Here is a 22,606-nt window from a genome sequence, read left to right on the forward strand (position 1 = left end):
TTGTAGACATGCTGAGTCCCAACCCAGAATTTCTTTTCTTTCCTGTCAGACGATGCGAAGCTCATTTAAGCTCCGACTTCTGCTAAATCCATTCTCCGTTAACATCATGCGGTGTGGAAAACCGTACAATGGAAAAACGCATCATAAACTGGCAAATGGTCATCGAATGGGCTTTGAAACTGAAGTATAATGATGTTGCGAGCGGTCTCAGTGGTCTGCCAACCTTCCAGACCTCACACAGAATATTTCTCTCTGTCTGTTCTGTTTTTTTTCCTCACTTTCTCTCTGTGTCTCTCCTCTTCTTCTGTCTCTGTTTCTTTCTCTCTCCAGGAATTTGTCTTACAACAACTTAACTCGTCTGGATGAAGGGAGTCTGGCAGTGCTCGGGGATCTCCACACCCTCCGGCTGGGCCACAACTCTATCAGCCACATCAACGAGGGAGCCTTCAGAGGCCTCAAGGCTTTACGCATCCTGTAAGTACACCAGCCCACCCCCAACCACCATTACCAAGCCCCAAACAGACCCCTAACTCACTCATTATGCCCCTGCTGACCGTAAGGTTAAGACGTGCCACTTGGGAGCAGTGAAAATTGAGATGCTTAATTTTGGTTTTTGCCTGGGTGACATTTGATAGTTAGTCTCATGAAGTCCCTTCGTTTGACATAGGAAAGAGGAAGCTGTTGGCTTTCAGTGAGGGTTTACTGTCATTTGTATTCATGTCTTTTACAAGGTGTCTATTGTCATGGTTTCTGTAGCAACTTCTTACTTTTTTAGTGCCTTTTTTCACTTTGTTTCTTCAGTTTTGTCTGGGGCGTTTGTTTTGTCTCCAAACACCCAGCAATCTTGGATCTAAAAGGGTTCTGTGTCACTCGGCTCCCTTGAGATCCTTCCTGGCTTTTTTGAAGCCATGAATGAAGACAGAGGAATTTTTTTTTTCCTTTCCCTGATCCACCATGTGCACAAAAAGCCCAAAGAAAGAAAAGGGGAGAACAACAGGGAGAAAGCCGGTGGATAAATCCAGCAGAAAGACTTGGGGGTCTTGGTCCCTAACCAAGGTCTTCTTGGCTGAGCTGTTCACAAGAGAGCCAGAGAGGAGAGTAATACCAGAGCTTGCTAGAAAGGCTCTCTGACAGCAGGGTCAGAAGCCAAGGCACATAAGGCTTCTCCCTCTGCTGGCACGCTGGATGCCAGATAACTAGCTACAGAGGGTGGAACAGGGAGCTTTCACTGCCATATCTCAGCCCTTCTCATGTTTTTCTTTCTTGTCTTTAATTAACCGCTTTGTTTCATTTGGCTGCACACTTTCAAAGCCCTCTTAATGCCCATTTCTTCCCCTCTGTTATTCTAAGTGTGTTCTGTCATCTCCTAACGATATCCCACAATACATATAATCTCTGTCTTAATTTTGGAATTTTTTCCTCCTCTGTTGTACTCCTTCTGCTCGGTGTCTTTGAGGCAGGCCTAATCTAATCAGCAGTGGGGAGGACGTGCATAGGCTGGGCCCTGAAAAGGAGTCGGGGGAGCTTTAATTGGGCCGGAGTGGCTGGTTGCGCTGGCATGGGGCTGGAGTCTGAAACGGGGTGTGAAAGCTCCAAACAAGCCAGCCTGCCCTCTAATTCGGCCACGGGGGTCGTTGGCTCATCGGGGCCCCCCTCTCCGTGCCCCCATCTCTCCCTCACTCTCTCTCGCTCGCTCCTCTACTCTGCAGCCCCCGCCGCTGCCCTTGCTTTAACAAGGCAATAGCCTTTAACATCCACCCAGCCAGAAAGAGTAGGAAATTGGCAGCTCCAGTCCAGTCAAACAGACACAGTCGTCAGCGCAAAGTGAAAAGAACCAAAAGGGGATAAGAGATGCTTGGAAAGCAAATGGGAGGAGGAGTGGAGGTGGCTATTGTGGTGGGGGCGGAGGGGTGGGGCTGACCATTAACCCCGAAGGCCCTTTCTCAAGTTTGAGGAAAGTCTCTTTTTTTCTTTTTTCTTTTTTTTAATGGCTTGGAGAAGTTCTCAGACTCTGCCGCTTGTTCTTTTTGATCACCATGCAGCAGGGCGGAGCGGTGGCCCCTCTGCAGCTATGACTTCACTGAAAGAGGTAGCTCTCAAGCAGAAGCATTCAGCAAGTGTTCGGAAACCCCCAACTTTCGTTCACTCAATCTCTTCTGTCTTTGTCTGGCCATGACTAAGCTTGGCTGCTAACCCCGTCGGCACTCTTGGCTGCACCGTACCTGCCAGCATTGGACTTGCAGTCCGAACCGTCTGGCTTCTGGCATTGTGTTCTTGCCAGTCCCTCTATGCCATCATGAATTATACATGTTTCCCTGCGCTGGGGTTTGCCTCAACACACCAGCGCACATGCACACGTATTCACACGCACACTCCTTCTCCACCCCTCTAAGGAAAGAATGTGCTTGGTTGGCAAAGCAGAGCGGGAGAGGGGCTCTTTAAGCCAGGTGCAGCGGGGGCGAAGGGGGTAACCCGTGACTTCCAAGAGCAGCTTCTGCCAGGGCTGTGAAACGCTTCAGCGCTGGCAGGCCCAATCCCTGTTCCTCTCCTCAACCGCCTTCCGCCGTTCTTATCCTCCTCTTTTCTCTCATTCTCCACAGGGAGCTGGACCATAACGACATCTCAGGCACAATAGAGGACACCAACGGGGCCTTCTCTGGATTGGACAGCCTCATCAAGCTGTGAGTGTCTCCCCTCCTTTTCATCCCTCAGCCCTGGCCTGCCACTGTCTCTCTGCTCTCTTCAGAAAACAAAAATAGAGAAAGCGAAGGGAGCCGCCTCCTTTTCTTGCATCCCAAAGCCACTCCAGTTTAAGTTTGTTTAGAACTTTGAGACACTATCACGACCCCACACTTTACATGCTCACACTGAGCAACAATTTAAAGGTCCCCTCTTTATTTAGTTTATTATTTTTTTTTCCTCCTTATCCTACAGAGGCCACTTTCTCTTCAGTTCATTCTAGCGTTCATCTTGTGATTTGATTGTAAGCTTTATGGGCAAATTGGGTTCTCTTTGCTGATAATGGCTGGAAAAACGAGTCATGTTTTTAATTACTCATCAGTGCTTTCAAACGCCTTGTATAAAGTTCAATATCAAAAGTTAGTAAGCTTAGAAATTACAGAGGCGTGAAGTTTCTGGCAATGAGCAGCAATCATCAACCCACAGGATGAAAAGATGATGTCCAGCCAAGATGGTTCCCAGTGTGAGCACCGCTGAAAGAAAGAATGAGAGAAAGAGGGGCGAGAAAGGGCTTTTCTTTGAGCTGGCAGGGGTTCGCTGCCCAATAGGCAAAGGACTATTTCTCCTCCATAGCCGCACTCCCTCTCATCCCCTCATTCCCAGTCTCTGTTGTTAAGAGCTGAGAGAGGGTGAAATTGAGGGCCGCATTCAGTCATCAAACATCAAACGCCTCATGAGCCCCGCCCTCTGACCCTGCCCCCTTTTGTCACGGCGTTGTCGGAAGCTGCCTGATGCATCCCAACGCTGGCAAAGCGAGCCATGGGAAAAACAAGAGAGAGAATCTTACATCAAAGTGTCCATAACACACACAGAGTTCCCATTTTAAAACTGTTTTTAAAAAGCAGCGTGGGAATGCCGCCACATGGGATGGAAGTGGATCTTACAGTTCAAAAGATGATTTTTGGATTTGATTCAGTTACAAGTGCATGTGACAGCTTCATTGAATTCCTTCAAAAACAAAAAAATTATACCGTTATCTGTGTGACAAGGCTGCCATTTGTTTGTGTGTACATGTGGACGAGTTTGAACACTGGGCTCTTCTTTGTGAGCCAGCCAGCCGTGTCTCCTCTTCCTGCAATCCAAAGGCTACAACGGGTATGAGGAGGTGGCAGTGGCGGGATGAAGGAAGGGGATTAAGACCCCAAATCAGAGCAGCTAGAATTTGGGCTTGACAAACACTGAAATGATTACACGTATGTCCTGTTCGCGGGGGGGGGGGGCTTTTAGATTCTAATAAAGATAAAAGTGGTCTTTGAAGAGCAGCACAGAGCCCAGGTGCCCCCGCCCACCTCCACAACCCTGTTCAATCCCCTTTACCCTTCCTCTTGGCTAATCTCCACACAGTTCAGATTTCCAATACCCCCCCCCCACCAATCTTATCAGATTCAAACTGGCTAATTGTGCTTCTCTCTCTGTTTTGTTCTCTCTTCTCATCCCCTTCCCCCAAAATGTTCCCTCCTCCCTCTTCCTCTCCCCCCTTCTTCATCTATTGACACCCCTCGTGTTTGGAAACGGCAGGACTCTGTTTGGAAACAAGATCAAATCCGTGGCCAAGAAGGCCTTCTCTGGCTTGGATACCCTGGAACACCTGTGAGTATCCCAGGAGAGAGAGCGGAAGAGGGGAAAGAGGGGGTGGAGTGTAAGGGGGTGTGGGTTTTGTAAAAGTAGTTGGCAGGGGGAGGCTGCTAGCGTCGTGGTGACAGAGAATGATATCTGTGTGGGAAACACTAATCTGTTCACACTTGATGAAACAGTATTTAATATTTCAACAGGAACTTGGGGGAGAACGCTATTCGCTCCATTCAGCCCGACGCCTTCACTAAGATGAGGAACCTCAAAAGCCTGTGAGTTTAACACGGATCTTTCTGGTTCTGAGTGTGCTTACAGAACCTGCCTGCAGCAACACACTCACAAATACAGAAAAGGGTACAGTGCACGTGACATATGCTTGTCTTTTCTCTCTCCTCCAGTCTCATTCAAAGCAACAGCTTGCTGTGTGACTGCCAGCTCCACTGGTTGCCCGACTGGTTGGTGGCACGTGGTTTGCAGGTCGGTATCAATGCCACCTGCGCACACCCGGAAAGTCTGAAGGGAAAGAGCGTCTTTGAGGTTCCGCCCAGCAGCTTTGTGTGTGGTGAGTGTGTGTGTGTTCTCTGGTTACATGGCTGTGTCATTGCTTTGTGATGAGTAGGAGGCGTTCAAGGCACAGATGGGCCACATACATGGGCTCCGCTGTCCTGTTATTGACACATTTGCATGTATGTGGGTAGTGTTTTTGTTTAGTTCTGCGATAACTCTCCAGCAACATGATGTCAGTTTTTATTTTCCCTTTTTACATTCAGACACCTGCTGAGCAACGCTTGTGATAATATCCTCACGCTTTTTAAACACACTTTATTTCACCCGCTGCCTTTTTTAGACGACCTCCCCAAGCCTCAGATCACCGTACAGCCAGAAACCACAATGACAGTCCTCGGCAGTGACGTTCGTCTCACCTGTACAGCTGCCAGCAGCAGCTCCTCCCCCATGACCTTTGCCTGGCGCAAGGACCAGGAGCTCCTTCGTAACGCTGAGATGGAGAACTACGCCCATGTGCGTGCTCACCACCAGGCCGCGACACCAGATCTGCCAGGCGCAGGAGGAGGAGGCGTGATGGAGTACACTACGATTCTCCACCTGCGCCGCGTCACTTTTGCCCACGAGGGTCGTTACCAGTGCATCATCACCAACCACTTTGGCTCCACCTACTCGAGCAAGGCCAGACTCATCGTCAACGGTATGTTACGTTGTTAATAGCTTCTTTGGGTCACTTTTATTCATTTACTAAAACAGACGAATTGTTTCAGCTGTTTATATTATTCAACTGAATTTCAAAATTATAGGGCCCACAGTGAGTTCGTCTTTTGCTACAATAAAGTCCCCTTCCTCTCTCTCACTCTCTCTAAGCGTCCTCTCTCCTAGGCTGATATTTGGAACAAATTGATTTAGCTGCATGTCATTGCTGACAGGCTTGATCTATTCTGCGCTCTGGCAGGGAACCAAACTCTGAATAAATACTGTCCAACTGCAGAAAAGTAGTGTGAAAAAGCCTCCATCAGACCTCAGGCTTCTTCTTAACCCTTGCTGTAGCCAAGTGTTCGCTCACAGCAGATCCTGTCAAACTGAATTTAGCATTTTGGCAGTTATTTACCTGGTTGTTGCTTTGGCTTACTCATGTATAAATAAAGGTTTTCTGCTTTTCTAACTGAAAGTTTCTTGATTTGAATGTCAGCAGCAGCTGGGAAAATGAATGAGCAGCTCTGTAATCCTTTACAACTGCTGTTGCAGTTCTACATCCTGCTCGGGTAGACTGCCTATATGTTTGTAAATGAGGAAATTGCTCAAACTATGAAGTGGATTGTCAACCTTCCTACAATATATAAAGGTCATATTGTTTTGATCTGCTAATACTGAAGGAATTTTTCCATCCGTAGTTCTTCCATCCTTCATCAAGACTCCCAGGGACAGCACCATCCGAACTGGCCACACCGCCAGGCTGGAGTGTGCTGCAGAGGGTCACCCGGCACCTCAGATCGCCTGGCAGAAGGACGGCGGCACGGATTTCCCCGCCGCCCGCGACCGCCGGATGCACGTCATGCCCGACGACGACGTCTTCTTCATCACGGACGTCAAGCCGGTGGACATGGGCGTGTACAGCTGCACTGCCAAAAACACAGCTGGCACCGTCTCTGCTAACGCCACCCTCACCGTACTGGGTAAGAGCTGTGAATTCAGCACGGCGCAGTTGTAAAGAGCTGGGTTTGGTCAGTCCAAAGCAGAATGAGAATCTTTATATTTTGTTTTCTCGCCAGCTGTGGCCTTGCTGCAGGTCAGGGGTCAGAGGTCACAGTTAGGGGTCAAAGGAGGGGATCGAGGGGGATCACAGAGGGGAGTTTGTTAGGCATTTACACCACCACACACACACACACACACACACACACACACACACACTCTGTGAGGGACAGTCATGGCTGCTTCACTGCAGGCCTCAGTGCTCCCAGTTTATTGGCTGTTTTACACTGTTAAACAGAACAGAGCTTCTCTCTTATAACCATCTCCGCACATAGATCATCATTGTCCTTTGTCTTTGAACTGAGCAAAACAACCCACTGTTGTATACAGATGGGATATGTTTTTACTTATTCATTTTTAATTGACCTTTTAAATTAATCTGTAAGTGCCCGCAAACATTTAAAACACTGCTTTAGCTTAACATTTGCATGTTGTCAAGTTTTAATCTCCAAAGCACTACAAAATACTGAAACAAGATACCATAAAACCACTCTGAATTTCTAATGTTTGAGTTTAAGTGACGGAGAAGGAGGGGTAGTGTGTAGTCAAGGGGCCCCTAACTGAAAGAAAGTGGTGGGGGAAGAAAAATGGGAGCCAAAGAAGAACTGCAGCGGTGGAGTGTGAGTGCACATATGTAGGGGGAGGAGGTAGTTAAGAGGGATTTAGAGAAAATAAGAGAAACAGGGAGAAGGAGGACGAAAGTATTGATAGACGAGAACACAACTGAAGTGGGTTAAGTGAGATGTCTTAATCTGTGTACATCCCACTGTGAAGGGAAGTGCTCACTCTGAGAGGAGAGGCCACCCTTAACACGCACACCATCGCTCAGTCCAGTGTGCTTCATTCACTGAAATGTGAAGCTGGCAAGGAAACAGACAGGTCCTCTGAAGAGGATCCTGCCCCAGAGGAAATGTTTGTGCTCCAATCAAAAAGCTTTTAAGTTTCAGGAAACTTCAGACTTTATCAGCATTGTGTTTGAGTAATAAATATAATTCTTAGAAGACGGATAGGCTTTCAGTGGCTGGACATGTCCGTTTGTGCTCAGGCTGTCCAGCTGAATCACCACAATCCGGTAGTCTGTCATCAATACAGTGAACAGAAAGGTGCTAAAGAAAACTGTAGAACCACCAAAACCGTAGTTATAGAAATCCTTGGTCTCTTTTTATGAGGAAACTCATCACCCCACTTTTCCACAGAAACACCCCACCTGGCTCAGGACCTGGAGGACCGCAGCGTTACTGTCGGGGAGACGGTGGCGCTGCAGTGCAAAGCTCTCGGCAGCCCGCCCCCGCGCATCACCTGGCTGCACAACGACCAACCGCTGCGCCCCTCCGACAGACATCACTTCACGCCGGGAAACCAGCTGCTTGTCATCGGCTCCGCCTTGCTGAAGGACGCTGGGCGCTACACCTGCCTCATGTCCAACACTCTGGGCACAGAGCGCGCCCACAGCCAGCTGGTGGTGACTGAGCGCAGGAACGCTTGCGCCACGCCGACAGGCCCGAGCACCGTTACTATAGGGATCATCGTCATCGCTGTGGTTACGAGTATTGTGGTGACATCGCTGGTGTGGGTGTGTATCATCTATCAGACGAGGAAGAAGAGCGAGGAGTGCAGCGTGACCAACACAGGTGAGCTCAGAATGACTTCTTTTTGCTTTTTTAATTTGTAAGTTAAAAACACATTTAATCTAAAAATGAAGAAACCATTAAAACTTCATGCAGCCCACAGTTCTGGCTCTGATGTCTGCCTCTTTTCTCTCTCCCAGATGAGACGATCGTTCACCCAGATGTATCCAGCTACCTCTCCTCCCAGGGGACTCTGTCCGAGCGGCAGGACATGTGCATCCGTGTGGAGACCGGCGGTGGCCCTCAGCCCAACGGACACGTTGTAGACACCACAGGTACCGCTAAAGTTCGCTCTCTGCTTCCAAATGTTTGCGCTCTCCCCGGCAGTTTCTCCCACGTCCCCTGGTGGGTTACGTAATGATGAGACGAGCGCTGCTGTAAAGCTGTAAAGACCTGCTCAGTGTCAAAAATAATCACAGGAGACGCCCTCAGCACAATGTTGACATGCATTTGTTGACTTTCTGCCTCCAAATCATTTATTTGTTTCCCCGTGGCTGCCCGCAGGTTTCGACAGCACAGTGCTGTGCACAGATTGTATGGAGAATGGCAACAGCTACTCCAAAGATCCCGACTACCTGGCACACGGGTTTGGTCCTGCTGCAGGCATGGAGTACCAACAGCAGCTTATTCCACCACCCTACTCTTACTGTTACCCCGGGGAGCAGCACGACACCGGATCACACACAACCCCACTCTGCAATGGGACCCCCAGCAGGATCCGAAAGAACTCTGAAGGATCAGTGTTTCCAAAAAACCATAATACAACACTGAACCAACACGATAGAAAAGGTACGGTGATTAGTGTAGTGAGTTTAACTGTACTTATCCAGCCTTATCCCATAAATCCACTACTCTTCTTAAAGCTCCACACTGCCCTGCTGGAATAACAGTTTTATCAGGTGATGCCATGAGAAGCTATCAGCCATTCTGGAGTCTTCTTTCTGCAAGTGCCTTTGAATGTGATCTTTGATGGATTGTCTCCTACCAGCATCTGACACTGTATCATAGTTACATGCCCAGAGCCCCTCAGGATATGTATCTCCCGCCTGATGATGCACGCCCAGGCCTGTTCTGGGCTTCAGCTCCTTTAGTTATATAGCAGTGGTATTGGCCTTTGAATACCAATTCTCACCTCCACACAGCTCTACACACACATTCCACTGACTCGCTTTCTTCCAAAGCCGAGCACATATTTGTCTTTGTGCGTGCCACGTCACTGACCCGCCTGTTCCTTCTCTGTTTCAGCAGTGAGCAAAGCGGGGCAGACCAAGACATCGCAGGAAGACTCCTTCCACAAGCCGGTGAAGCTGGCCGGCGTGACGAGCCACGGACACATCGACACGGACTGCGAGCCTGAGCTCAGGCAGACTCTGCTGTCCAATGGACACGCCCTCAGAGCCTCTCAGAATGAGAGCGCCTCTCTAAGGAGAGCCAGTGACTAGCAGCCCAAAAAATGTGGACCGATATATACAATTTTTTTTTTTCTTGCACTGGGAAATAACCTGCTACCTCATATCGAGGCAAACGGTCCCGAGCCTCCTGCATCTGAACTGACGTAGGAGAGGAGGGGGGAGGGGCATCCGGAGTTTGAAGGCGGAGCTTGTGTGGGGGGCGTCCCATCTGAGCGTATCAGCTGTACATAGTTAAAAACCTTCCTTTGGGAGGTGGCCGCTAAAAAAAATAAAAATAAAAATTTTAGCTGCAAAAAAGAGAAAAAAAAAAAGAAGAAAAAAATGTGACTTGCATTTGAAGCATGTAAATGTAGGGAATCTTGTACAATATGTATGTGCAGGGGGACTAAAAAGAGAAATATGCCTTTTGGACTTTTTTTTTGACTGTACATAAGAGTTTTCTTATATATTATATAACTTTTACAAAAAAGAGTGTTTAAATATATGTGCATGGCAAAGAAAGGAGTGATGGTATTTTTATTTTTCTTACAACAAGAAAAAAAACAGCCTTTTTTCAGCTTTTACCAACATTCAGCTGCAGTGCCTTATTGCATGATCAAAGAAAACTCAAGTTGTAATAGCATATATCCAGAGACTGTTTCTGTGAGAGATCCTGGTACACTTTTTATCGCAAACAAAACACTTGATCGCACTTGAATGTTTTACCTTTTTTTTTTTGCCAGCTATGGCCTTACGGAAACAACTCGCACCACCGTTTTTGTATGAAGGAAGAGCTCGGATGCTGATTATTTAGGTACATTAGATGTTGGTGCGAGTGGTGGGATATCAGTTAAAGCACTTTTTTTTTTTCACTTCACAAACATGCAGACTGTGTGTACACGATCCACCGGCAGGAATGCAGGAGCCTCCTCTCTGTGAGGAGACGTTCTGCATATCTCGACGCACTAAAGTCAACAGTACATACTGTACCCTTAAGGCTCTTCCACCTGTTTCACAACACTACACGTTTACTGCAAAGCTGCTCTGATCGGGTTGGGATGAATGCTTCACGTGTTTTAAAGAGGACTTATTATGCTTTTTGGTATTTCCTTTTCATATGCAGATGTACGTGGAAACTGTTACAGTGTTGGATGCTCATATTAAACATAGCCAAAGTTTTCACATAACGAGGTCAGTGCATGTAGAAGTAATCCCTGTGAGCCCAAAGCTCAGGCTTCAGACTGCTCGGTTTTCACCCACCTGCTGTTCAGACACTCTGTTTGCCAGAGGATGATTTGAGGGGGCTGCACTTAGGCCCAGTGTACAAACCTAAATAATTGTTTTGAACTGTGAATCGTGCAAAGCTGCTCAAGTCAATGCCAATAATAATAATAACAATAATAATAATTTTTACAAAATTATATAGATATATAGATAGAGAGATAGATATATCTAGAGAGAGAGTGAGATCTGCAATAAGCATAATAGGTCCTCTTTAAGTTCGATTTTTTTTTTTATTTGTCCCAGAAAGTGACTTTGGTACAATTCTGCAACCACATGTGGCTGCTAACAGCTAACAGCTGTTGCTTGGAAGCTGCAAAAGCCAGTAATAATCTCTCAGTGCAACTGCGTGACACCTGTCATGAGTTACGGCCCACATTCATAACCGAAGCGGCAATTTTTGGACGTTTAATTGGCCGGCTGCCCAACTGTTTTTTTCTCTTCTTTTTAATAATAAAATCTGAATGCTATGAAATTAGCAAAAGATGCATTGTGATGTTGTGTCATTCAGTTACTGCTGTAATATGGGTCGACATCCAGGGGGGAAGCTGGGGTACGGGGTGGTGCATTTGGGAGCAAAAGACGGCCAGTACTCCACCTGAATCACTGCAGTTCAGTAATAACGATTCATGCCTGAGGTGGATAAAGGTGCAGCTCGCTCCTGTGAACAGTTAGGGAGGCTTGTGAAAAGTGCTCTAACCAAACTTTGGGGGGGTGAACTGTCACAGTCCCTGAATACGTTGGTACCATTCAACATGAATACACCAGTGGCCTTATCAAGGTAAGCTGGAGGACATGCTCCTCTGGTTACACCTGATAGCACTTACTGAGGTGATTTTTACCAGTAAGACCAATCAGAGAACTTTTGTTTGTTTTTTTCCTTCTTCTTTGTTTTTTGGGCTTTGGGAAAAACAACCGCCGTGTAGTAGGTAAAAGGGACTCGAAGGAGCGAGGGTGCAGTTCATATCCTGAGTAATTTATTGATGCAGACTGTCTGAAACCGTTGTCCCAATGTCAAAGTTAAAACAGTGAAGTGTCTAACATGGCATTGAAGTGTCTAATAAAAATCCCATTTTGCTATTATTACAAGTGTTGGGCCTGTTTTCTTGCTCATAAAAAAAAAAAAAAAAAAAGCACACACACATAGGGAGGATGTTTCGACAATATCACAAACAGCTGAGTTAGCATTTAACGCTGCTCTCCTGTCACAGCGGTTATGGAGAAGCCATCAATTCAAATGGAGCATGCACAAAGACATGAAATCCAGAGTCCTTGATCTTCAAAGTAGTCAAGTAGCCACACACACACACACACACACACACAGAGAGAGAAAGCTAATCTTCCAACCAGGAATGTCTCTTGGCTCCTTGGAGCTGCAAAGACAACAGGCTTTTTTTTTTTTCCTTCTGCAGGCTGTTAAAAATATTTGCTATTGAGTCGAGTCTGACTGAAGGTCAGGATGTGCATTCCAGATGGACGTTTGTCACCAGATGATTGACGTGCCCCTGGCCGCGGCCTCCACCAATCACACTCCGACCATTGTTGTGCTACAGCCTAGTGACAAGCAGCATGACAAACAGTCCCACCTGTGAGGACATTTGTCTCCTCGTGCAGTTTTACCTTCCAGACCGGCTGCTGACAGATGAGAGGAGCTAATTCACTGAAAACACACTGATACCTAACTGTTCTTCCATATGCCAGCTAAATAATCCTTCAATAAGATGTATTGGAGTATTTTTTTTATTAAGTTGTCCTCTTCTTTTAAAAGCCTGAGGAGCAGGGAGGGGGTGCATGAATACTTGTAAAATTTAGAAAGGCCACACTGGAAATCACATCACGCAACAATTTAAATTAAACTCAGAGATTCTCTCATTCATTTCCAAACTTTTCTTGTATCTCGTCCTCGTGGCCGGGTCGTGCAACACTTCTGTGGTCCAGGAGTTGGAAACCGCTGCTCCAATAAACAAGATCAAAGCCGGAGTAAAAATGTGCACAGCCTTACCTCTGCTTGATCCAGTCATGCAGATCGGTTCAGCTGTGGGACTGGACCGCTGATATCACACAACCTCAGCAAACAAAATCAAAACCATCTGCTTAAATGAAAGAGCAGAAAATGAAGCTTCTTTGTGAAATCTGGTGTGCTGACCCCTTCAGTGAGTGCATCAGAGCACAAGTGATTTATATAGCCACCAAGATACACAACTTTAAAAAAAAAAAAGAAAAAAAAAAAGAGTTAAAATCAGCATGTTTACCAGTTTCATGACTTCTAATCAGGTCGATCACTTACTCTAATTCTGTTTGACTTGAATGTCTGTACATCGTGGAGAATGCAGCTGCTCAGAGCGTCCCACAACATACAACTGCCATAAGAGGAAAAGCTAGCATGGCTTTCTATAACTGCCTATCAGCACCGCTAATGTGCAGCACTTGACATCAAAACATGGGGATGTTAAGCAAGTGCAGACTTTCAGAGAAGCAGCCATTTTTATGCAAACTACCCCGTTTTCAGAAACTCAAAAAGTCAACTGGTTTATAAGCAGGTTTCTAGCCCATGAAGCCCATTCCTTCTTTCTCTCTTTACAAAATAAGCAGATAACAGATCTGGAGTGTTTGGTTGCTGTTCAGTCGAACTTCATTTGAGTTCCAAAGAGACACTGATACTAGTGAAGGAGGTCAACAAAAGGTTTAAAAGAAAAAACCTTACACAAACCTATAAGAGAGACAGCAAAACGCTTAAGCAGTGGCCAAATCAAAAATCTGATCTATTCATAAATAAAAGATCTGAAGAGGCAGAGATGACAAAGTGCATGATTTTGTTAATTAAAGGCTTCTACTGTTCTGGGATTCTACAAAAAAAGGACAAAAAAAAAAAAGGCTTTTGCATGTGGATGAGGTCAGCTTTGCTCCAGCAGGATTGTAACAATGGTGAGATACTGCTGTGTCTCTCTGGTGGGCCTTTAAAGCAGGTGGCTTAGTCCAATAGAGAGGAGAAAACGCTAAAATGATCATTAAACTATGCAGAGTTCCAGAGAGTCAAAGAAAGCCCCAAACCTCACTCGAAAGATACAAAGACACCGTTTTTAATCACATAACTCATTCTCTCACAAACACGTGAAACATAAATGGTCCCAGTCACTGCTGACTACAATGACTGCGTTGTCCTAGGTGATACAGTGTTGCTTCATTTTAAAAAATTCTGTGGTGTTTTGAGTGCCTAATCAATAAGCATGAATGTGGCACTCTGGGTAATGCAGTCATCCCCGTGAGCGTCTCCTCTCCGCCTCATTTCAAAGGACTCAGCAGGATGCTGGATCCTCCATTTCCAGAGACGATTTCCCTGCTGTTCTGGTTCTCTCCATCAGGTCAGGACTCAGGACAGTCACAGGTCGTGCTGCAATAGCAAAGTGCGGCGGACCTTCTCATAGGCTCCGAGGAAGATGAAACCGCCCACGCTGATGAAGGTCATCCTCGGTATGCTGCCAGCAAACAGACTGGAGAAAGGGGAGAGAGCAACATGTGCTTCTTAAAAAAAAGATATCTTTGCAGCATTTGTCAAAATTGCAGTACAGTAATGCATTTGAGACGCTACAAGACTATCTACAGCACTTCTGTGCAGGATGAATGGAGTCCTCAATATAAAGAGCAAAATGTCAGTCCACTAATGTTCGCTTACTGTCTAACAACGTAAGATTGCCTTGTTCATGACACCATGTTTGTGAGCTAGAGTATGTTTTTTAAAAAAGAGAACACTTGGTGTTTCGTGCAGCACACTTCATCCGTATTTCAAGGGCGTGGTTAGAGGAAGGAGTAGATTTTCTTACACTCAGACGTGTGATCACCTCTCATAAAAGTGTGCTGCAGCTTAAATGACTGCCATGAAAAAACGCTGTGAAAGGAGGAGCCCGGAGCGTCTCGTGTCCAGCTCTGCATGGTGTTTGGGTGCAGAGGGTTCCATGAGAGCGCCTCAAACACGAGGCCATGTTAGTGAGCCACTTTCACAAAGAGCAAAGGCTGGGGGCCCATGTCACAGCGACCGAGGCTCAACGAGGAGCTGCTAACATTGGTGGTGGTCAAAGGATGTGATGGGCCATAAGAGTCTCCCAAGATACCCCCCCACCTCCTGCTACACACAGCTGTTTTTAGGATTAGGCTTCAAGCCTCCACCCAAGTCCTCTCTGGAGCTCTCACTCCCCCCACCTACCTCCTTCTCGCTCTCTCTACTCTCTCTCTATGTGACTGATGGCCAGATGACATCTGCACATGTCTCTCTGCTGTCCATCCATCCATTTCTCTCCGCTCAGCGACGTCCCCCTCAGCTGGCTCACTTGTTTGGGGATTTCTCCTCCGACTCCTATTCTTGCTGCGTCATGCACTTCTAAGACACGTGCTCACTCGGTCCTGTCAGTTCATCCGGCTTTTTGTGTCCGTCTCTCCGTTTATTTCCCCCCCGCTTCACTCTGCCTGACTTTCTCGCAGTGCATTTGCCTACCAGTCTGCCAATACGCCCCCACGCTCACAAGGTCTGGCCCGGTCCAAGCCAGATGTAATGGATGAGAAGTATTGTGTGCTGTGCTGGTGGATGTGTGCTTGTGCTCGCTTGTGTGTGTGTGTGTGTGTGTGTGTGTGTGTGTGTGTGTGTGTGTGTGTGTGTGTGTGTGTGTGTGTGTGTGTGTGTGCATGCGTACGTGTTTGAAAAAAACAAAACAAAACTGTCGACGCATGCAACATGTCTGTCTCCATTCATCATCCGTGTGGGTGTGTTGGCACTTGTGTTCCTGTCCGCTTTCATTTCTATAGAAACTTTTGAAATATTGCAAAGTTTAATTTGGTTTTCATCAGCCTTAAAAATGCTTCTTGAATGCAAATACATCACACACACCCACAAATCAAAAGAGAAAGAAAAGAATTCTGAAGAGCTGACAACTTCTGGGCAACCTGACCAGGCCGGTTTTGTGCTTAGGCATCACATTTTTAAGGTTTCAGGTTTTCATAGAGAAGAAATTAAAACAGGACTTCCAGCTAGCAACTGAGAGGTAAAGTATGCAGATTATTTTCCATATCACATTTCAGAACTTCACCAGCTTCTGCTGCAGAGCCACCCAGTCCAAGATTTGCTATTACACACTATTAGAGGAAAAAAAAAGAAGCTGTATTAATGACACAGCTACTGCGGCGCTCCCCTGTGCATTTACTATATTGATGTTAGCATTTAGCTCAAAGCTCTACTGTGCCTAACCATCGGCCCTGCATGTTCAAGTGGAACAGAAGATCAAGAATAAACTTTGACGCTGAACACGAGGTCTTCCTACAACAGTCTCTGTGTAAGCTCTGTCATCTTCCTTTCAGTGCCCTACATGAAGCTTCTATTTCTGGACACACACACAGTTAAGTGCAGCTCTTTTGAGAAATTTGAGATCAGAGGCCATGACAGACTACCTACTTATGATATTTTCACGTTGTCCGTTGTAAAGTTATACAAGTGTCCAAGCATGCCAGGGATCTTCCAAACATCCCAACCATTCACACGACTCCACCTTTAAGAATGCTCCGGCCTAGGTCGCCCGGTCTCAACAGACGGCTTAGCTTTGCATGGCTGGCTTTGATAAGTGTGTGAAACCGAGAGGAAGTTGGAAGTGTGAGAGACCTTATACAAGTGTGTTTATCCAAGCATGAACCGAACTGCTGCAAATAAACACGGGACATTAGTCAGAGGCTGCTGCCCTGCCCTTCGACGTGCTCTTTCCATCTCAGCACGGCTATCTATCACCATCTGCTGAAACAAAAGTCGCAGGCTTGCACCGGGGGAGTGCTGCGCATTGCTTACACCCTGATATCAAATACAATCCAAAGCTAATCAAAACCCACTGACAGAAGTAACAGAGGGCAGGTGGAGCGCCTAACGACAACACAGATCCCTGTGTATTCCACTCAACCTTCTCCATCATGTGATGGTCCGTTAGCCGCGCTGCGAGGAATGAACTAATTTTAAACTCAGCGCTCATGTTTTGTCTCAGCTCTCTGCTGGTGTTACATTTCCTGTCTGGGATCAGGCCCACCTGTGGACGTCAGAGCAGAGCCAGAGCTCAAATATTCCCCCTGGGACCCCTCGACTCACTCAGACATCACGGCCTGGCCATCCACAGAGAGCCGTCATCCCCCTATTGTCGGCCAATCGCCTCTCCCGAGGAACCGGGCTAAATATAGTTTCAAAGCTCGGCAGGACAGTATGGAGGAACCGCCGTGAGCTCACGCAAAATGTTTTGGTTGCGGTGAAGAAATATGCCGGTGCTGCTTAAGAAGAGAGCGAGGGAGAAATCTTCAAATGTATCTGAAAGCAAATTTCTGGCAGACAGAATGCGTTCCAAGAAAAAAAAAATAGCCGTACTCGGAAACTCTTTGAAAGGATAAATTTAAGAGGAAAGAGGACCGACTCTAACGTGTTTGGGTCTTCAACAAATCTGAGGAAGATCAATCTTTTTTATGTTCTTCTAGCAGGGAGTGGGTGTAGAAAAATGGACGATAGCTGCAGAGACAAAAACAGACTCGAGCACACTTTCCCTTAAAAAACACTAAATAATCAGTGTCTGGAAAACAAATTACTCATCTGTAGTCACCCTGTTTCCTCTGTGTTATCTTTATCTGTTATATAACTATAACTGCAGTGATGGTGCACATTTTTCATCTGAACAGATGGCACAAACCACTGAGCCTATAATAAGGACTTTCTGTGCTGCACGGCTATGTTTTAGTCCAAAACTATTAAAAAAAAAGAAAAAGAATAAGTGACATTTTCTTTAATACTGTTCAGTTCTCGTGAGAGCTAACAAGTTTGAGACGTGGCTGAGGAATTTTGGAAGACAGAGCGCTACATGTATTTGATAAATCCTTGGAAATAACTCCCTCTGTAGTCAACACCTGTGCTACAGGCTGAATTAACATGGCATTCTAGTAAACAGGGTTTCTCCCCACTTGTTGCAGAAGGAAACAACAGTCTGTAAAATGCTATTTAATCACTTCTGTGTTTCCTCAGCGCAGCGCCTAAGAAAGGTTTGACTCCAAAAGAAGAAGACAGACACCTTTTCCCAGAAATCCTATCTAAAGCAAGAATGTTCTGGAGTCCTCGAGATATTTACGAGACAAAAACAGGGACAGGCTTAAATGATGGGCGGACAGCTGCTCATCATTGTGTCTTTGCAGCACAGCTTTACTGTTTCCTGCAACACAGCATGAGCGGAGTCATGCTGTGTTGCAGGACCAATAACAGTAAAGTACAATTGCACTTTACCACAGGTTTCTGTGTGTGAGGTGAGAGCGTGTTACTTATTTGCTTTTCTTCTATTCTGGTTTGCACAAGGAGCCAATCAGAGAGCCTCGAGGACACGTTGCCCATTAGTGTTTATTTTGACATGACTCATAGCCGTGTTTGGTTATCCTGCAGGTTAGTGGGCTAGGCCAGTGAGCTGCACTGCTCTCTCCTAACCCGGGCTCTCTGGGGCATGGCACACACATGGAAGCACTTTAGAGCTTCACTACACAGCAATTGGGCCTATTACCATAATTACAGCTTTAAAGCCTCAGCAATCTGTATCAGGCATGCACCAGTGCAACCACCGGGCCTTTGGCCCTGTGGTAAAACAGACCCCCCCACTCCTCCCTTTGTACTTAAAAAAAACTTTTTAAACACTCTCCTTTGTTTCTGCATTTAATGTGTCTCTTAGCTACTCTCTTTGTTCTCATTCTTCACCTTCTCTGGTTACATCGCATCATGAAGGAGAAAAAAAAAAGTGTTTGTCATTTTAAGCTTATGGTCCTTGTTCTCTGGGTGCAGCTGAGACACAGCTAAGCCCAGGATGATGATACAATGAGTAGAAGGAGAAGAAGAGGGAGACAAAAAAAAGATTTCCATGTGCTGCAGAGTTGGAGGCTGTAAACAGTTCTCCTGTGCTGCAGCAGGGACAGTGGGACTTGTAGTTAGGGTTTTTCCACGGGGGCCTGCCAACTATCAGCTCACTGAGATTTAATGAAGTCTCAGACGTGATCTTTATTAAAAATGATGCCCAGACTCTTACCAATGTTTGAAAGAGGTTTTTAGGGAATCACCCTTGGCTCTGATTGGATTCCAGGACTGTGTCCGCTAAAAACAAACACAAAATTTGCCTGTGTGTGTGTGTTTGCGAGTCAGAGAGGGTGGAGAGCAACATCCTACTAGCGTTTGGCCCAGCCCCAAACCAAATCTGCTGCGAGCATTACGCCGGGGTGCATCCCGATTAAACGATGGCAGCCTGTACACAAGCAGGCCTATTACTCACCGGGACTGAGGGTTTGTTTTAGTGCTGGCGGCCCTCTGTGGACCCCATTAGACCTGGCCTTTTGTCCAGTGCGCATCATAAACACATCAAAACACTTAAATAAACCCTTTCACTTGGCCCCTCGTAACACCTTAATCAATAAGGCGCTGCAGCAAGTCGTCAGGAAAAGCTTTTATACATCTCATTTTTCAGCCTTGGCTGTAAATTCACGCTCCCTGGAGGAACCGCTCTATCAAACTTGATTACGCGAGGGATCGGGAGCCGGGTTAAATCAAATCATGTAAAAGTGGCTTGGGATAAAATGGTTTGTGTAAAGAGGCTGTTTGGTTTTAAACAATCACAAGGGTCTTTGAATGTTTCACCAAAATCAAGATACACACACACGAACACACACTCACCCTGCAATGCCCCTACTCCTCCACACATCGTAGAGCACCAGTGGGATGTTGCCGCTCGCTGTGGTTGAGCCGGCCTGCAGAGAGGGAGAGAGAGGGAGTGAGACAGAAAGAGGGACCTGGAGAGCACAAATAGAGGTGCGATGACTGATAAATTGTCTCCCGTGCTTCCTGCTCCTCAGACAGACACCCTGTTTAGTCTTTCTTAGCCCAGCTTCCTCCAGCCTCCCCTTCCCCCCTCTTTCTGCTCATGGACAGCTGTGTCAGCGCAGGTGTCACCTCCAGCACCCGCTCAGAAACACACCCAACCAGCTGCCCACCCAAAAAAAAACACACTCAACAAGTTCTCCTTGTCTCCCTCTCCTCCTGCCAGTCCAGTCGTTTTATTTATACTAAACGGATTAGCTGGCCAGAGAGTTTTGAATCCATCAGCGTGGAGCGTCACAGGGGTATAAGAGCGGCACGATAAGGCCACATTGGGTTAAGTGATGGTGGGTGGCTTCGGTTTAAAAGGAAGGAAGATAAAAATGGAAGAGGCAGTTTTGAGATTCGAATAAGCAGGAGGGAGCTGAGCAAAGGCTTGAGGAGTTTGTGTGTTGGTGTGCGCACAGCAATCCATGCTGCAGCTTGTTGAACATGTAGAAAACAGTCTGCAGCATCCGCTGTAAATCTAGAGTAGAGTATGCTTCTTTTCTTCACGGAAATGGGAAAAACACCCCTATTTCTTGTGTTTCTGTTGGAGACAGGTGGCTGAGAAATGAATCCACCCCCGCCCCCTCCTCTTCTGGCCTGACAAGTTTTCTTTTCCTTTACTGCTGTGGAATGGTGGAACGAGGGAATGGAGGAACAGGGTGTCCAAAACACACACACACACAGTCCCTGTCTAACTTATGCTGACATACAAAAATATCTTTATGCATCTCAGTTTATGAGTTTCTTCTCCCGAATCGTGTTTTTTTGTTGTCCAAATATAAGATTTAAAAGTGCTTCTTGATGTGTTTTTCTGGGTTTTCTGGCATCCACTATGCTTCCTGTGAAAAGTCTGAACAGTAACGGCTGCTCTATAAAGTGTTGCACTGGCTCCTGTCTTTGCCACAGTTGGTTTCAGTGGATATTAGCAAACATGACACTGATGGCAGCACTGTGATGAACAGGCAGAAATCTCAAACTCTAAGAAGACCAGTGTTGTGCGGTAGCAACATAGGAGGTATGAGGCAGCTCTGTGGTACAACAGGCACGCTGCCACTGCTGCAGGCAGTCCTGTCCTGGAGGGGCTTTGCTCCTCCAGCTGTGCCCTGGACGTCGGCCCGCCTGGGTCTCGGTTGCGGTAGGCTGCATACTGTACAACGCCAGTTTTTCATTCTGTGTCCTGTGGGAAGAAAACTGATGTGACAAGTTCCAACACCCAGTTTCCCCCCATAGCCCGGATCTAAAGCGTCCACAGTCAACACGAGCCCTGCTCTGTCTGTCTTTCTTCAACGCTCCTGCCTGGACTTGTCACCCACACGCTAAAGGAGCCAACCGAGCGACACCAAACCTGAGCCCCTAAAAATGCGAGTTTAAGATCACTCGAAAAATGGCCAAAAAAATCATATGTTGCATAGTTGGATCTTAACAAGGTTCCAAGTAGAGCTTCAACATGCAACAAGAAAAAATGGGAGTGAGACAAAACATTTTTTGAAAACAAAGGACCAAACCCGCCCTTAGTCATGAGGGATGCTCTCTATAACATCTGGACATAGCCAGCGGCCGTTTGACGCCCCTGCACCTCCTGAAGCTCCGTTGTTCCACTGAAGGAAAAAACACCCCAGACCGTTATGGCGCCCCCTCCACTGTGGCACATAGAAAACATCTCTGCTTGTCATGTCAGTAACATTGGAAACCATCAAGGTTACATTTTTTCTCATCAGAGAATAAAACTTTCTTCCACCTTTTATTGTCCCATGTTTGGTGCTCGCTTGCAAAGTCCAAAAGTCAGCTCTGTGGCATTCAAGGAGATTTGTTTTTGAAGCCCTTCAGTTTCAGATGCCGTCTGATGGTTATGGGGCCTTAATTTGGCTCGAGGATCGTCCGGTGTCTTGATGGACAGCCAATTGGATCCTCTGGCTCAGTGCTGGTGAAATTTTTTTGGGTCTTCCACTTGACTTCTTCGTTCCATAACCCCCAGGATCATTTAAGAAATTCCAAATAACTGTCTTACTGTGTCCCACCTCCGCAGTGACGGCGCGCTGCGAGAGACCTTGCTTATGCAGTTCAACCCAACCACGTTCAAAAAGGGAACGTTTTTTTGCCTTTGCCATCAGAACGTCATGACAGTGTGACTACCTGACAGAAAATGACAATGAATCCACATTTTTGCACAGATTTGGCCTTTTAAATGCATGTGGTCCTAAACTTGTGATCAGCTGTAAAACAGCCTGTTTCAGTTTAAGTGTTGTTTTCAATAAACTGCATGTTAAAAAAAAAAAAAAGTTGTATCTCACTCCCATTTCTTCTTGTTGCATGGTGAAGCTCTACTTGGAAGCCACCATGCAAAATATAGCTTTTTGCAGTTTTTCAAGTGGTCTTGAACTTTTGATCGGGACAGTATAAATTCTGATGTCACAGGAAATAATTTATAATTTTTACAAAAAATAGTTTACAATTTCATTTTCAGCACCACTTTAAGAACTATCGGGACCACTGGTTGCTAATTTGGCTGACAGGAAACACATCACAGCCATTAAATATGATGTTTTTCTGGGGGGTTTTCAGTAATTTAAAAAAAATGCCAAAGATTTGTTGTTTCCAGGTTGGTGAATATAAACTCAATATCACAGCTTTAAACTGTTAATCATAAATAGACATTTATTGGCATTATTATCACTTTCTCCTAACTCCTAAACATAATGATTTGAGGTTACTGGAGAAAAAAATCTGCAGCTTAGCTTAGCGATTGATGTTCATGAAAATTGAAAATCCAGTATCTCAAATTATTAGAATTTTTCATTTAAAGTTTGACTAAATTACAATTCAACAGTATTTATACTCAA

At 46.1% G+C, this 22,606-nt stretch overlaps 2 protein-coding genes across 4 annotated transcripts in view; one reads left to right on the forward strand and one right to left on the reverse strand.

The window, feature by feature from the left end:
* The window catches only part of lrig1 (leucine-rich repeats and immunoglobulin-like domains 1), a 35,844-nt gene extending 23,891 nt beyond the window's left edge, over positions 1-11,953 (forward strand). The window contains exons 8-18 of one of the 2 annotated variants that reach the window (XM_084927773.1): positions 331-474; positions 2,601-2,681; positions 4,258-4,329; positions 4,512-4,583; positions 4,710-4,873; positions 5,159-5,515; positions 6,213-6,494; positions 7,767-8,201; positions 8,339-8,473; positions 8,703-8,987; positions 9,444-11,953. In XM_084927773.1, coding sequence (XP_084783899.1) covers positions 331-474; positions 2,601-2,681; positions 4,258-4,329; positions 4,512-4,583; positions 4,710-4,873; positions 5,159-5,515; positions 6,213-6,494; positions 7,767-8,201; positions 8,339-8,473; positions 8,703-8,987; positions 9,444-9,640 — 2,224 coding nt within the window. In that variant the 3' untranslated portion in view covers positions 9,641-11,953. The remainder of the gene's footprint in view (positions 1-330; positions 475-2,600; positions 2,682-4,257; positions 4,330-4,511; positions 4,584-4,709; positions 4,874-5,158; positions 5,516-6,212; positions 6,495-7,766; positions 8,202-8,338; positions 8,474-8,702; positions 8,988-9,443) is intronic. The other variant, XM_084927774.1, reaches the window with a different exon arrangement.
* A 1,976-nt stretch (positions 11,954-13,929) lies between these two features.
* The window catches only part of slc25a26 (solute carrier family 25 member 26), a 56,417-nt gene continuing 47,740 nt past the window's right edge, over positions 13,930-22,606 (reverse strand). For both annotated transcript variants that reach the window (XM_084927777.1, XM_084927775.1), the window contains 2 exons: positions 19,578-19,651; positions 13,930-14,361 (listed from right to left, as the gene is read on the reverse strand). In XM_084927777.1, the coding sequence (XP_084783903.1) occupies positions 14,250-14,361; positions 19,578-19,651 (186 nt within the window). In that variant the 3' untranslated portion in view covers positions 13,930-14,249. The remainder of the gene's footprint in view (positions 14,362-19,577; positions 19,652-22,606) is intronic.

This window comes from Perissodus microlepis, chromosome 5 (genome assembly GCF_051167445.1).
Source record: "Perissodus microlepis isolate ML-2025 ecotype Zambia chromosome 5, ASM5116744v1, whole genome shotgun sequence".
NCBI classification, from domain to species: Eukaryota; Metazoa; Chordata; class Actinopteri; order Cichliformes; family Cichlidae; genus Perissodus; species Perissodus microlepis.